At 33.5% G+C, this 17,314-nt stretch overlaps 1 protein-coding gene across 3 annotated transcripts in view; it reads right to left on the bottom strand.

Moving 5' to 3' along the window:
- Fancl (FA complementation group L) overlaps window positions 1–17,314 on the bottom strand; it is a 64,752-nt gene that overhangs the window by 20,321 nt on the left and 27,117 nt on the right. For all 3 annotated transcript variants that reach the window (XM_090336883.1, XM_090336882.1, XM_090336880.1), the window contains exons 2-6: window positions 17,182–17,240; window positions 14,890–14,950; window positions 12,510–12,566; window positions 10,970–11,070; window positions 1,236–1,332 (exon numbers count right to left, since the gene is read on the bottom strand). In XM_090336883.1, the coding sequence (XP_090193009.1) occupies window positions 1,236–1,332; window positions 10,970–11,070; window positions 12,510–12,563 (252 nt within the window). In that variant the 5' untranslated portion in view covers window positions 12,564–12,566; window positions 14,890–14,950; window positions 17,182–17,240. The remainder of the gene's footprint in view (window positions 1–1,235; window positions 1,333–10,969; window positions 11,071–12,509; window positions 12,567–14,889; window positions 14,951–17,181; window positions 17,241–17,314) is intronic.

Below are 17,314 nucleotides of genomic sequence, written 5' to 3'. Positions count from 1 at the left end.
AGCAACTTTCCCCAAAGTACAAAATATAAACAAGCCTCAATTGGAGAGAATGACAGAATCCTTGCCACTGGCAGTAGGCGACCTTTTGGAAAGATAAAGGCTGATTTTTTTTCCCCCAGATCTTCAAAAAAGCACACCCTTAAAAACTTTAAAAGAAAAAAATTTTAATGAAAAAAATCCTCTTTTTTTATTAATAAGATACATATCCTGGTAACTGTCATCAGTATCTGTTATATACACATCTTGAAGTTATATTAAATGTTCTGTGTGTGAAAGAGAGAATATGTCATTTTCAACCTGTCTGACACAGAGCCCACTACAAGGTACCAACTCCTCTGTATCACCCACTACAGCTTTATATATTAATTTTCTTTTGTGGAAAGCTTAAATGCCAGACACATTTTTAAAAAGGACAAACACAATTGATCTTTTCACCACTACAATCCTCTGAAATAGAACTGATTGATGACTACTAGTAATAAAGAAAAGAAAGCTTGATATCTTGGTTTCCTTAAAATTCTAATGTTTCCCCAATGATTACTAAGTGAATGATTGATATGCTGATCTTGCTTATTCTCATTTCTTAAAATTCACAATCTAAACCTAAAAAATAAAGATTAAAAAATAATATTTTGTGCCAATAGAATTGTCATTATAACCAGTAACTGGTCTACAGAGACACAACCTTTGTAAAATCTCAAATTACATCAACCCCTCCCAACAAACTGCAGTTAATAAAAATAAGGACAGAGCGTGCACGCGTGTGTGTGTGTTTGTGTGTGTGCGAGCTCATGTGAGTGTGTGTACACATGTTAAGGGATGGGGCTAGATGAGCCAGAAATAAGAACTACGAAGGTAATTCATAGTAAGAGGTGAAGGAAAAAGACTCAAAATAATATTTCTGGGGATGGTGGCATCATCCATTCTTTGCTGTACAAAAAGTTTCAAAAAGATTGCTATGGCACTTCAAGTCTCCCAAATGTTATATGTAATATTTCTTTATTATAAAATCCACACTGATCAAATCTGAGCAAAAACAGGGATAGGGAATTATATCTAGACCTTTGAAAATGTTGTTAAAAAAATTCTTTGAAGTGGAGTTGTCCCAAAATCAATTTATGGAAGTATCACATATGTATTTTTAGAATAACTAGCACTCCTTTACACTGAAAACAGCCAGAGTTCATTTCTCAAAGTATTTCCTCGCCATAATAAGAGTTTAACAAGGCACATACCTTTGCCTTCAACTTGACAGTGAGTAGATGCCCTCTACCAGAAGCATCTTCTGATTTTAACTTGATGGTAGTGAAGCAAGTATCCACATATACAAGTCTGGTGAGAAGAGAACAATAATAAAAAAAAATGATAACACTGTGGTGGGTTAGGAGTGAGGGGATGAGCATGATATGAATTTGAAATGAAAATACTTGCTATATTCCTATTAATCCATTACAAAAATTAATCATAGGAATTTCTGCATGCTCGCCCTTTCTGTTGCCACAGATTTACTGCCGTTAATACAGCAGCCCAGTGCCTAATGCAGCCGTAGATCTCTGGATTATTTACAGTGTGTGTCAAGGCTCATGCTGTGGTCAGTGAGCACTGTGTTTCGGTTTTCCATCACTGGAACCTTTGGCACACACTGCATGTTTCTGTCAGACTCTACTTATGTACGCATTAAACTTCCTGTCAAACTCTTTGATCCATTTCTGTACTTTCCTACGGTGAGAGGGTTTTATACTTCCTTTATTTGTTTTTCTCCTCAATGAACTTCTCCTTTATTATCAATAATGTTACTGCATAAAAATCTGGCCAATATTACTTCTATGCTCAAATTAAGCCTCTAAGGAAAATGCCATATAAGCTCAGGTACAGCTTGGCCTCCTAACAATAAATGATTTTTTTGCACAATATATTGTTTCTGACACTTAACTTAGGCATGCATTCAAGATGCCTAATATTTTAAGCACACAGTGCCAGCCCAATTGTTCTGGCTTTAACTGACTCCAAATGCATGAATTTTCCACAATGGCATCCAGTATACTTTGAAGTATACCATTCTGTAAAAATACGGTCCCTGGAAAGGCCTAGGTTACTGCCAAAATGCTTCAAATTTAATAGCATACTTAGTAGTGAACTGGGCATGTGGATACTTTCTGACGTTTTTACAATGCTATGTTCTTGTAGAGATAAAAAGTACTGAGATTAGTGTGCAAATTATCACCCAGATTGATGGTAGGATATATTGTAGTTCAAATCATTAGCCTCCTAACCTACATGACATTTTTTAACATTGTTTTAGACCATTTGGTTACTGACCAAGTATATAGTAAAATGGGTTAACTTCAATTAATGCTGTGAAATGAAGTTGTGGAACACTATAATGAAAAATAGATGTTAAGCTGAAAAAGACACATATGTTCAATAATGCAATAAAAAATAAATAAACAATACTGAAAGAAGTTTTCTCATAACAATTAAAAATCTATGGTTTCAGAGAAGCCATGAACATAAAATTATTCTAGAAAAAATGTCCCTCTACATAAAAATATAAATGATGACACATGGCTAATTTCTATTATTTTCGGCTATGCTTATAAACATGTTAAACACTCTACAGTCCAAATATTTGAATATGAGACTTGTGGGATTTTTTTTTCTGATTTTCAGGCTTCAACTCAAAACTTGGTGCTCTCTCTCAGCTTCTTCTGCCCCTGACTGGAGTGCTATCCTGTGAGCCACACTTTTAGCCCAAGTCTTTTGCTGGTTAACTGGAGACTGAGCCCTGTGGATTTTTCTGCCTGGGCTTACTATGGAAAAAAAAAAAAGATCTTCAGATCCTTTTTATTATGATAATCAGTATATAATTCCCAAAATTGATAAATCAAGAAATACTCATCATTCATACTATTTATAAGTATGTATAAAAGTTGTAAATATGAAAATTCCACAGTGTGATGAAGAATAAGACTGTAGGTAGGAAAAAAAAATGTTTCTCATTCATTTTAAGCCCTTAAACAGTTGGCAACTGTGAGACAGAGAATGTGCATTAGTAGGATGGTGGAAGAAGAAGAAAAAGAATTAAACCGCTAACTTATACTTTTCAGACTTTACATGAAGGCTCATCAACAACATACTCAACATCATTACTGGACATCTATAAAAGAAATGAGTCTAGTCTTTTGTCCACAATCACCAAAACATAAAATTATCATCATTCCACATTTAACACACTGTGATAATAAACTAGTGAATAAAAGTATCATCCTCAAAAATAGGGCCCGTAAGTCAAAATGGTCATGAGGTTAATTTTTTTAAATGTATAAAAGTATTGCAATTCAAAAAAAAAGTAATAAAAAAGAAAAAATAAAGAGCTCCTAATTTCAAACCACGGTCATCTAATTTAATAGAGAAAGATTGTACCCATGTTAATTCCTGACTACTTTTAGGGTTGGAAGGTTGAAACTTTTCTGTATCTATTATCTCCTCCAGTGTGGATGAACGGATGAAGGAGATTGGCAATTGACCTCTACAGTCTATTCTTACCTTCTTCTAAACCAGTCATCAAGTACCACAGTAGAGTCCATCTACCTAGGATTCTTTTTGGCTGCCGTTCCAGCAAAACATCATGATTACAACTAAATTTAGGCCAGAGGACTGCAAGCAGAAGGGATATATGCATTTTTTCGATCATTCACAACAAAACCACTTCCCCCTCTCACTACCTCCTATTCTCCCCTCCAGTGGACTGGCAAGGCAAATATATATATATATATATATATATTTTTTTTTTTTTTTTTTTTTTTTTTTTTGCCAGTCCTGGGTTTGGTCTTTCTCAAGGTTAGAACTCTACCCGTACATGCTAGACAAGCACTCTTACCACTAGGCCAAACTCCCGGCCCCGGCAAATATATTTTAAAAAAATAAATTCCCCCAAAATAAACTTTTAAAGAACAAACAACTCAATTAATAAATGGGCTAAAAACTAAAAGAGCAACTTCTCAGAAGAATAAATAAGAATGGCCTGGACACATGAAGAAATATTTAACCTCTCTGGCCATAAAAGAAATGCAAATCAAAGCAACACTGAGGTTCTACCTCCCCCAAGTTAAAATAGACATTATTCTTAATAACAGATGCTGGCAGATGCAGCCAAAAGGGAACACTACTACCTTATTGGTAGGAATATCAAATTGTTCCACCACTTTGGAAAGCAGAGGTTCCTCAAAAGACAGAATATAGACAGGGTATGACCCAGCAATTCCACCTCAGGGCATTTATCCAATTCATCACAAAACCAGGCCACAGGAAAGCAACCAGCTCATTGTAGCATTGTTTACAATAGCGATAGAGGTATGGTTTCCCTTTTATAGACAGACAGTGCTCATAATTCTACAACTAAATCTTATTTTCTTGGGCCGGGAGTTTGGCCTAGTGGTAGAGAACTTGCCTAGCATGCACAAAGACCCAGCTTCGATTTCTCCATACCACATACATAGAAAAAAGCTAGAAATGGTGCTGTGGCATAAGGGTAGAGCTCTAGTCTTGAGAAAAGTCCAAGTACAATGCTCAGACCTGGAGCTCAAGCCCCACAACTAGACAAAAGAAAAAAAAAACTTCTTTCCATGTGCATTTTAAAACAATCAATATTTATCACTGTCCCAGTTAAATACTATAAATAATCTCAAACATTACTGGGTGAATGATATTACTGGGTGAACTAATAAGCGTATCAACAGGTTTATAAATAAGGAGCTATGTGAGTCTTGTTACATGTTGCTTTTTAAACATTACTGGACATTATTAGCTTCAATTGAAAAACAAAGTAAATGTGGCCAAGAGAGGTTAAGTTACTGGTCTGAAGTGACCTAAGTAGCAAGCCTGAATTAAAGCTCTTGTTCTAATTACTGGAATTACCTTAATATGTGTGCATCTCCATCTCCCCCAATAAGCTGTAATTCTTTGAACTGCATTGAGAATTATTTTGTTAAATCATCATTAATCATCTGCCAACACAAAGGGCTTAACCACAATTCTAACTTATTACAAATTGACCACCTTATAGTAGCACATCAGATTTAGTACAACTGAAGTCTTTCCTTAGATATACCAAAAAAGCCAAGTAGTTGAACTATATATAATTAATCACTTCAAACGACAAATACTATATTGTCTTAAAAGGACAAAGCATCAGTTCATATATGTTAGAACAAGTTAATCACTGAATTACCTAGGGACGTAGGATTAGTAAAACAAATATGTTATCTTACAAATAAGGTGCCTAGGCATTTATTGCAAACTAGGATGCTTTTGAGACTGAAAGGAGTCAGAACAGGAATCATAAGTCACACCCAGAACTGTTGTGCTGGGATGTAGGATCAGTCCACAGAGAAAGTATTTAGTGCTTTTGAATCTAGGATACTCTTACAAAATCCTGTTAAACCTAAAAAAACCTTTTAATACTGGATTTTTTAAATCAGTCATTCTGTAAATCAGCATAAGCAGAACAGATACCCGTGTCAAGTCATCTTTTAGCAAGCATCCATTACATTCCTGAGCCAGCATAAGCCCACCTATAACTGTCATACCTTTACTCAAGTTTCTCTTTTGAGCATTTTGTTAACAAAAATTGAAGCACATGGAAATAGGTCAGCAAATCATTGTCACCATGACTTATACAATAAAAGGAAAAAGGAAATTTTATCATCTCAGATATTTTTTTCTTTAATTTCTGATCCCACAGAACTGATTAGAAATAGTAAGTATGAGGCTGGGAATTTGGCCTAGTGGTAGAGTGCTTGCCTAACATGCACAAGGATCTGCGTTCAATTCCTTGGCACCACATACATAGAAAAGGCTAGAAACAATGCTGTGGCTCAAGTGGTAGACCTGTAGCCTTGCAAAAGCCCAAGGACAGCACTCAGGCCCTGAGTTCAAGCAAGCAAGCAAGCAAGCAAGCAAGCAAGAAAGAACCAAAATAGTAAGTATGCAATTATGAATCACATCAAAGCTTACATTAGATATTTTTATTTTATTATCATATTTTATGACTACAAGGTTATGTAATTTAGAATGTCAAGAAAATATGAACATTTTGGCATGGTCTAGCGATTACTGAGACTCTACAAAACCTAGATACATAAGGCCATATAGGATGACGCTAAATGAAAGGACCTCTAGGATATAGAAACAAAAGCCATATAATGAATGATTGTTGTCCTTAACGTACTATGTTATCTCTCATCTCTTTTGCTGTCCCTTGGTTATCTCATATTGTTACAGCATTTTACCTCGTTATCTGACATATTGTATATATGCTTATTTGGTTATTTGAAATAGGATAGGGAAGGGGGGAAAACAAGATGAGAGGTAGGGATAGGGGGAGGGAAACTGGGACCAAAACATGAGAAAGGATATCAATGTTTGTGAAGTAATGCACCTTCTATCTGGTGAATATAATGTAACCCTTCTATTAATTACAATAAAAGTTATAGAAAAAATAAATTACTGAGACTCTAAAAATCTATTAAAATCTATTTCTTAGGCAAATCAATGCATGTATCATTTCAAAGGTTATCTTAAAAGGCCAGGCTCCTTAGGTGAGGCCTCACTAAGTGGAAAATCTAATCTGAGAAAGTGCAGTTAGGTGCTCAGCCCTATATCCACATTTAAGAAATTAGTCACTAAACAAAGAAAACCTGGTAGGTTTTCTTATCCTACCAGACAGCTGTGGGTTACATGCTGACAAAATCTTATACTCTGGATTCTCACAGTCTATACAGACAACACACTATTTGTTATATAAAGCAAACAACTAAATAGCAATAGCTACTCTAAATCTATCTTAGACACTACAATTAAGATCTTTCACATTTTAAGCACAAATTTTGAAACTAACTTTAAGAATAGAGTGATGTTGCAAATGTTCGATTTAACTCATGGTGTGATGTTTTTGTCTTTTAATTACCTTCACCATTTGGGTATTTAGCTATTTCCAAATAATGAGAGAAACTCTAGTTGTTTTTTTTTTTTTCCCCTCACTCCTGGGTCTTGAACTCAGGGCCTAGGCACTGTTCGTGGACTTTCTCAAGGCTAGCGCTCTACCACTTGAGGTACAGCACTACTTCTGGCTTTTTTTGTGTATATGGTAACCAAGGAAAAACACCCAGGGCGTTGTGCATGCCAGGAAAGCATTGTACTGCTAGGCCAAAACCCAGCCCACTTTAACTTTTATCATAGCTATACCATGGCACAGCTCCAGTGAGCATCATTCACAGAAAGTCTTAAATAATGACTTTTAGCCACTATTTCTATCTACATTTTTGTACATTTTTTTCAACTGGGTTTGAACTCAGGACCTCATTTGCTAAGTAAGACACTCTACTATGTAAGCCATGTCTAGAGCTCCTTTATGTATTTATAGGGTCTTAGTTATTTTTTGCATAGAATCTCACATTTTTGCCCAGGCATATGATTCTCCTACATAAGACCTTCCATGTAACTGTGATTATAGATGTGAATCACTATGCCAGAGTGGCTGGTGCATAATGGATTCTTCCTTCAATTTGGCCAAAGATGGCCTCCAATATTGATCCTCCAAATCTTGGTCTGGGATTACAGGCACATGTTAGTGTAACTACCTCTGTATTCATCTTATAGGCAAAGCTTAGTATTAAAAGATGTACTTTGGGGCCAGGAGTTTGGCCTAGTGGTAGAGTGCTTGTCTAGCATGCACGAATACCCGGGTTCGATTCCTCGGTACCACATACATAGAAAAAAGCTGGAAGTGGTGCTGAGGCTCAAGTGGTAGAGCTCTAGCCTTGAGAAAGTCCAAGGACAGTGCTCAGGCCCTGAGCCCAAGCCCAAGCCTGGTAAAAAAAAAAAAAAAAAGTTGTACTTTGAAATTTGTCCTGAGATTAAATATGAATATATTTACAATCAGTGGAACACAACAGAAACTTCACAAAGATCATCATGTATATAGCTATCTGGGTCTAAAGGGGAGGTAAAAAATTATATGTAGTGAATGATACCTGGCTGAGGCATCCATTTTGTCTTTCACTCATTTTCATGTTCCATTGCTTTATTTCCTATGGAAGAACAATGTGTAACATGCAAAGTAAAAATCAACACTTCCTAATTGTCTCTTAAAGCACTTGCTCCAGAGAATATCTTATATATTTGTACTATTTCTGTTTTAACTTTGTTGCTAATAGCTCTCAAGAAGTGCTACAATTACTCTCTATAGTACTTTATCATAGCTATAATTAAGTACTAGTGCAATCATCTATTTAAATTCTGACTCTTCCACTAGATGTGGTGTTCCATCTAAGTCTCATTGACGTACCTTCACTATCTCCAATAAAACACATTCAATACATAACAGCTGGAAGAAAAAAATAGTTAATGATTCAAAACTCTTATTTCAAACCATTCATGTTCCTACCAATTTCATTACTGGATTTCTCCCAACAACATTAAGACCCACAAGGAAAATTACCTTAAAATTATAACATTAAAAACAAAAACAAAAATATTTTTTCTCTTCTTGCCAAATTCTTCTACCATTGTCAACTATCCCTTACATAGTAAGATCTTAAAATTTAAATGACACTTATGTATTCCAATAATCTGTACCTGAAGAATGACTAAGTCCATATACCATTAATCAGACTTCAACATTTTCCTCACAGTCACTTTATAATCATATCTAATTCCACTTCAAGGAAAGGGTGAACAAATTCAAGAATTGTTAGGACAGCCAGGACTTGAAGGGCCAAATTCCTAAAACAGAGGAATAGGAGAAAACATAAGCCAACACCCTGAAGCCATTTCTCCCTCAGCATATTTGTCAGATCTGGGCACAGAAAAAAGAGAAGGTTCTGGGCCAAGGTCCCAAGACTGACTGCTGCTGCTATTACATAGCCAAGATGAAATAAAAAACGAACAAAACAAAACAAAACCCTAAGCAATAACAACAAAAAGCAGAAGGGGTAAAGGCATGGCTCAAGCCATAGCGTGTTGCCTAGCAAGCATAAGGCCCTGAGTTCAAACTCCAGTATGGTAAATATGAAATAAATGAAAGCCAAAAACAAAACAAAACAAAACAAAACTTATCACATTGGTGATTTCTTAAATATCAAAATAATGGGCTTGAAGAGCCAGAATGTGGTAATAAGGAAGAACTACAAAACACTAAATTCTGATAATGTACCTTCAAAACTACTCAGAAATCTTCAAACTACAGGGAATGAAAAGGATCAAATGAACATTAAAGTATTTTGACTGTATTCTCTCTCTCTCTTACCCCCTCCAATTAGTTGAAACATATGTTTCAACTTCCTAATGTTCATTTTATAAGTGAATATTAATTGTTCAAAGTGGTTTCACCTTGCTATGTCACATGTGCATATACAAAACTGTGGGAATTTGTAGCCAGAGCAATTAGACAGGAAAGAAAGGAAGACAGCAATCAGAAGGGAAGAAGTTAAATTACTCCTATATATGAATAATATGATTTTGTATCTATAGGACCCTAAAGAATCCAGTCTGAAACAAACCATCACAGCAAAATACAAAATCTCTACATACAGTATCTAGCTCCTTTTCTATATACCAACAATAAATAGGATGAAAAGAAAAACAAAACAAAAAAATAGATAAGTAACAGACTTCAAACTGTACTATGGAGCTGTAGTAACAAAACTGAAGTGGTACTAGCACAAAATAGATGCAAAGACCAATGACACAGATTATGACTCAAAAATTAATCCACACACCTACATACATCTGATTTTAGACAAAGGAGACCAGAATATAGTTTGGCAAAATATAGCGTTTCAACAAATGGTACTAGGTTTGTGTTTTGTTTTGTCATTTGCTTGGCAAGCACTTTGCCACTAAGCTACATCACAGCCCAACAACTATTACTAGGAAGAATGAAAACTTGAATGAAGAAGACTGAAAATGGATTCCTACCTTTTCCCCTGCACTAATGCCAATTCAATAACTAAATGAATAATAGTAAAGCAACAAAATCATATCATTAACAGCACAATAATAATATTTAATGGTATTTGACCAATGATTAACTTCTGTCTGTGTCTTCTCTCAATTCCCCGAACTACTTCTAATTTTCTTTACTCATCATTTTTTTAGATTTTTTAAAATTGTAATTTATATTCACCAGACAGAGGGTACATTTCTTAACAATGCTACCCAATGCTACCCCTTCTCATGTTTTTGTCCCCATTTCCCTCCCCCACCCCTTCCCCTCATCTTGTTTTCCCCCTTCCCTATACTATTTCAAATAAACATATATACAATATATCAGATATAATTTTATATGACTCTAAAATTCACTATTCAAATTATGAAAGCACCTGAAATATGTTAATTTAGAAAGAGAAAATGGTATACCAAAAATAAATACATATCTGTCTATAAAAAACACGCACACTCATTTCTTACATTTCTCAGCATAATTTTTTCATTATCAAATACTGGAAATTAAGCTCAGATCTTTGAACTTGCTAGGCAAGCACTCACGATGGGAGTTTTACTTGGTCGCTTTAATTTTTACAGTTGGTTTTAGAAAGGATCTTGCATATTTCCTCTGGTCATCTTCAGAGTACAGTATACACCACCACACTAAAATACTCAACATTACTTTTGAAACATGGTTAAATATAGTAATGTTAAGAATAATGTTAATATTATGCACATACAATTTTACATTATATAGACATACATATAAGTGAAAATGTCTGCTAAGACAAAATTTTACGTATTATTTTTTATCACATTATATTCAGTTTTGCAGGTCAACTACTGGCACTGGGTATCTACAATTTATAGCAACAAGTAGGATCATACACTTTAATTGCAACAAAATCCTTTGACGACAAACAGGTATAAAATGAAAACACCATTACGATGAATTGTCTAAAACAAAGGCATTTGGACATACTTATGCCAACCAAGAGTTTCCATGTCTTCAACAAGGCTTGAATAGAAATGGGGAGAAGGAAGTAATACATTTTTCTCTTGTCTATTCTTTAAAGCAGCTTCCTGTTTCAAGAGAAAACAAATCTTGAATCAGTTAGATTAACTGTTAGTACCTGATTACAAAATGAATCTTTATAATATTCTTAGTGCCTACCTAAAGTGCTCATTATTTTTTATAGAAAATATAGATTACTTACTCATTTCCTTTGTCATGAAAAAGTTAAAGAACTTCAAAAAAGTCATGTAAAGTGTCAATTTTTGTAACAGGATAGAACTTACGATTTTAACATATTCTTGCTATCAAAGATGAAAGATATAAAAAAATAAAAAGTAGGGCCGGGAGTCTGGCCTAGTAGTTAAAGTGCTTGCCTAGCATGCATGAAGACCCGGGTTCGAGTCCTTGGTACCACATACATACAAAAAAGCCAGAAGTGGTGCTGAAGCTCAAGTGGTAGAGCTCTAGCCTTGAGAAAGTCCAAGGACAATGCTCAGGCCCTGAGTTCAAGCCCAGGACTGGCAAAAAAATAAATAAATAAAATAAAAAGTATTTTCTAAGCTTCACTATCTTTTCATTAATATAATACATGAAATTAAAATAAGTATCTTTTAAAGAAAAGCCTACTTTACACCTAGACTGACAAGCTTGATATTTTTGTATGCCTTGAGAAGAACATCCTAACTCAATCCTTTTGTTATCATAGTAAATTCCTACCTGCCATTTTCTTACATTCCATTCATTTTTACTTCTAAGACAGTACAGGAGGAAATATAATTGACAAATGTACAGTATACATGTATATACTATACTACTATATATGCAGGCATACTACACATATACTTATATACAAATATGTGCATATATAGTATAAGTCAGTATATGCTATATATATTAATCCTTACATACATACACACATATACATGTATAATAAAAACTTGGCTTCTTCAAGAATCTGTGCCTATATACAAAATTATTCATACTTCACATGTTTAGGTATGACGGTCTAACCTCTCTTCATCTGCTAAATTCCCTGACAGGCAAGAAATTCATTTTATTTCTTCAACTCTAATGTCAAGTCTACCACATTTATGATTTAATCAAAACTAATTTCTTCACATAGCTCTATTCTTAATGTAATTGAAGACAGTACTATCCACATTTAAGTACATAGTAAAATAAAACATAAAATGACTGGAAGTCGAAAAGTCTTAAATTCTAATCATGTTAGCTTTTAAAGGTTATAAAAACTAGACATACAGAACATGACAGTGTTAGAAAAAGAATCTAGGGTGAACAAGTGTAACAGCAATACTCACAAGACAATATGCTGGAAATGAACTTTATAACTTGGAAGGGGTGGGTAGAAGGAAATTGGGAGAAAATCATGGGAAGAGGTAATAATGTTCAAGAAGAAATGCACTTACTACCTTACATAAGTAATTGTAACCCCTCTGTACATCACCCTGACAATAAATGTTTTTTAAAGTTGAAAAAACAATCTTACCAAAATCATTTTCAGCTCCATCATAAAGTTCAATAGATCAGGGGAGTGCTGCATTCTCTAAATAAAACATTTATAATTAATTTTACATTCACAAAGGATTCACTCATTAAAACATTATATGCTGAAAATCAATGTGAAAAACATATTGTATTTACATCTTAATAGTATCTAGCAAAGTTCTGGTCATTTTGAAAGAGCAAAACCCTTACCAATTTTAGTGAGATATACTGAATTTTCTACAAGACACTTAAAACCCACACAGTTCTATTACTTTGGCATTGTTCACTACCAAGTTCAAGAAATCCATCATTAATTTTAAAAAGAAGAGGGCAAAGAGGGAGAAGTAGAGGGAAGAGAAAGATGTGAATGGAAAGAAGTAAATATAAAACTCAATAACTCCATGATTTAAGTCTAGTTAAAATAATGAATCAATTACTTATCATTATATGCTTTAATATTTTTCCTTTATCTCAAAGAGCACTGATAGTTCTTATTTTTGTCCTACACAATTAACCCATACTACATCAAAAAGTAAAGAAAACCAATAAAATAAAAAAATATCACATTGTAATGGCAAAATTGAAAATCACCTCTAAAATAGAATGAATAAAGGACATTTCTTAACTACAAAATAAAAAGAAAACAAGGAAAATAATTTCACATTGCTCCCTTGGAACATTATGACATTTCTCTGTATTTTCTTATTTTTAGATGCATTATGCCACCACCACATTGTGTCAACTAACTCAAATAGAAATTTATTCAGTCTTTTAAGGTTACAAAATTAAAAACCATAAGATGCACAAAGGCATATCATTCACTCTCTTAACAGAGTTATGTCTGTATTAAACATCTTAGACTATACTTTTTGAATGATTTCTTTCAGTTTGCTACAGATAAATCTACATCAAGGTTCTGCAAACAACAGCCCAAAGACTAGGTCTACCTGGACAGTTATTTTTATAAAGTCTTACTGACTTGCAGCCCTGTCCATTCATTTTGCTCCTGCCTATGGTTGCTTGGGTGCTTCAAGAACAGAATGAGATACTTGTGATAGTCCATAAGGCCTGAAAAGATGATTATGGCCGTTTATATAAAAGTTTGCTGACTAATTGGCCTGTATTTAATAAAAAATAATGAGTTAAATAATGACCAACTAAAGTTTGAAATAAAATCAAAATTCAAATACTGGGTTCTCTTTAAACAACTGGAAATCAGAGATATTCTAAAACAACAACGACAACACAACAAAACTTTGGATTGTTTTCTAGATATATTGATTATTAGTAGAGAAAGAATTACATAATTTATTATTTTGCTGAGCTGATAGTAGTCAATTTTCTGGGCCATTAAATATTTAAATATAGCCATTTTTAAACTTTAACCCGCAGTATAAAGTCAGAGAAGTTGGGGAAAGTTAAAAGAAAATCAACTGAAATAATTTAAACATCTCATTAAAAAGAACTGCTACAATGAGGGGGGAAGGAAATGGGTACCAAGACATGTGAAAGGGTATCAATGTATGCGAATTAATGCACCTTCTATCTGGCAAATATCATGTAACCCTTTTACTAATTACAATAAAAAAAATTAAAAAAAATAAAGGGAAAAGAAATTTAAAGAAAGCAAATATCTTTACATTAAAGAAAATTGGAATTTAAAAAAAAAACAAACTGCTACAATGATGCAAGTAGGGTGATGGCAAAAATTCAACAAAGTACTTTATCACTACATTTCTTTGTGACTTGATATATATTGTTTAATATGGGTGATTCTCTGTGTAATGTATCACACATAAATTATTTTAACATAGAAACAAATGTATAAGCACATTAATTAATAAGACATCAAAAATGTCCAATACCACTTATTTTTTATGAGAAGCATTCCATTATTTTTTTCAACTTACTGTAATCCTTAAAGGAATGTTCAGATACCGTATCATAGAAATTAGTAGTAACTAAATTAATCTTGACTATACCTCATTTTCTAGCTACCTTTATTTACAAATGCAAATATATTTATATATGCAAATATATATGATGTAATGGTTTTCCTAAAACATTTCCGTTCCTTATTAGAGACCAAAAAAAAAAAAAATCCCATGTATGCCACAGATAATCTAGGTCTAGATTCAGTTTCAGAGATGCCATCCAGGAAATAATATACTAAGAAAATATTAAGTCTTATATGAAAATTAATTTCAACATAAATGTTGCTTGGGGATCTGCACAGTTTTCAGAAAATATAATATGTAATGTACAGTTGCTTAAAATATTTGATAAAGTGGAAACCTGTAAAACCAAGCAATTATTATACTAAAGAGCAATTCACTGATACTTTATCCTCATTTAAAATATAAACTTTTCGTAAGACTTACCTGCTTGACTATTTGATGGTATCCACTAAGTATGCTTCTCAGCTGCCAACTACATAGTAATCTAAAATTTTAATAGGACAAAATAGTTTACTCAGTATTTAGAAATAGAAAAATCTTAGCTGTATGCTAACGAACATCCACATACAATCACAAGAATGACATAAACACAGTTCTGGCAAAGTAATAAAAAATTTTCCACTTACACTTTTGAAAGCCTTGTCTTCAAACTGTCAGTATTAATTTAATTTCAAAATATAAATAACTACAATCAACAAATGACACAAAAACAGTATCTTTTTTTACCATTAACATATCCAAAGCAAAATTTTCTATTTAAAATTAGATTCTTCACTGAAGCATAATAAATATAAATAAGTTTGGATCATAATTTATTTCTAAAAGCATTTGTACCAATCTACTACTCATTTCTACAGTAATATAATTATACATACTTTTAATAGTATAGGTAGTGATAAAGTTCATCTGTCTTACTTCCTGTGCTCTCAATATTGGGAGATAAGCAACTTTTTTGTTTTGGTCATTACCAAAGTTGAAACACAGGGCCTAGAACTTACTCAGCTCTTCTGCTCATACCCAGTATTCAACCACTCGAGTCATGTATCTCACTAAAGATTTTACTAAAAAATTGGAGATGGTGTCTCCATCTGTTTTTCTGCCAAGGCTAGTTTTAAACTCTGATCTTCCAGCAAGGCCTTAGCATTCTGAAATGACAGATGTGAGACACTGGTGTCTGGCTTAATAAATTCAACTTTTCTTAAGACTTACTTTTACCTATCTGGAAATAGGTAGTCTGAGTTTTTCAAATGATGGTCTTTCACAAACCTCTATTCTTGGATTATCAAACCCCATAGATACCGTTATCCCTTCCTGCTCACATGTAATACCTCTCCAGATAGGCTTGCAATCCATTGATCATCCCAGCTTGATCATTTCATTAATTATCCCATTACTATGGTATCCTTAAGGTATTTTCTATTATTTGTTTCTTCTTAATGATTTAATTTTCTTAAATATATATCATGTTAAGAAACAAAGAACAAACAAAAACAAAACTGAGTGCACACTCTAGTTTGGCCTCCCTTTTTCTTCAAAGTAGTTTCGACTTCTCCATTTCTGGTCTATGCGATCAACCTTTCCAATCACAATGCAATCTGGTCGCTGCCACCCCACAAAATGGAATTATATCTAACCTGACCTCTTTGCAATGCTGAGCACAGCTAACTGTTCCTTCCTTCCAGCTTCTTATTTAGTCTCATTATACACACTACTGTCCAAAATTTCCTGTTATATTTCTGATCAATTTCAGTCATATTAACTTCCCCTTTAGATTATTTACTAGTCCTTTAAATAACAGTATATCTTCAATGTCTTGTCATGCGGTTTTTTTTTCCAGCCCGGGATTTGGGCACTTTCAGTCAGGGCTTCAAATTTTCTGGACTTCCACATTCACCTTCACTCCAAGTCTTAAAGTATGTTCCTCACACATATTACCTACTAAATCGAAAGCTTTGATATTTTACAACAAATATACCTTGAAACCAGCTCCTTCCCACTTTTCCATCCATGTTACCCTCTTAAGCTTTATGCAGTAAGTCAGAAAGGCATTTCCTATTTCTTTTTCACTCTGACTTCTCTTCCTCATTAATCAATCAGAAAATCCTATCAAGTCAATGCATAAACATTTCTCTTTTTTATTTAAATTTATTGTCAATGTGACATACAGAAGTGTTAGAGATATATAAGTAAGATAGTGAAATCATTTCTGGATTCCATTTCCATCATTCTACTTCACAGATAAATTTAAGAACAGAATTGAGATTTCTGTTGATGCCTAAAGTACTAATTTTATTTACAGATTCATTGGCTCTACCCAGTAGTGAATATCTGTATATAATTTATACCAGAACTAAATTGATGATATACATCTTTGCATATTATTATACTACATGCCAGGAATATTGGTTAAAAGTTGAAAAAGAGCCTCCTATTCCTTTTGCGTTTTTTATTTAGAGTCCTGCACTTTGGGGGAAAATATATACAATTATTGTTCACTGCTTAAATATAAAATGATAATGAATTAGTGACTTACCATTCAATGGTAGGAAAATACCTTACAAATACCATACTTGTTTGTATGGGAAAAACAATGTTTTGGGTTTGTTGAACACATTTATCGATAAGCATTTTAGGCAAATCTCTAGTCACTAAACACAGTACACACAGGTTGTGAATCTCACCAAAATAAATGCATGTAACTAAGTACCACATTACCTTGCATTCTTTAGTTTTAGGTCTTTCGGCAGCAATATCTTGAGGTGGAAATCTCTTCCCTGTGGAAAGTAGTTTAAAAATTCAAACTTTCATCTTCTCTTAATGCTAAACATTTTAAAAATAATCGCATACA

The sequence above is a fragment of the Megascapheus bottae genome, chromosome 7, assembly GCF_031878675.1.
Source record: "Megascapheus bottae isolate mThoBot1 chromosome 7, mThoBot2.hap1, whole genome shotgun sequence".
In the NCBI taxonomy this organism is placed as follows: domain Eukaryota; kingdom Metazoa; phylum Chordata; class Mammalia; order Rodentia; family Geomyidae; genus Megascapheus; species Megascapheus bottae.
This window is presented reverse-complemented; position numbering and strand designations above follow the sequence as displayed.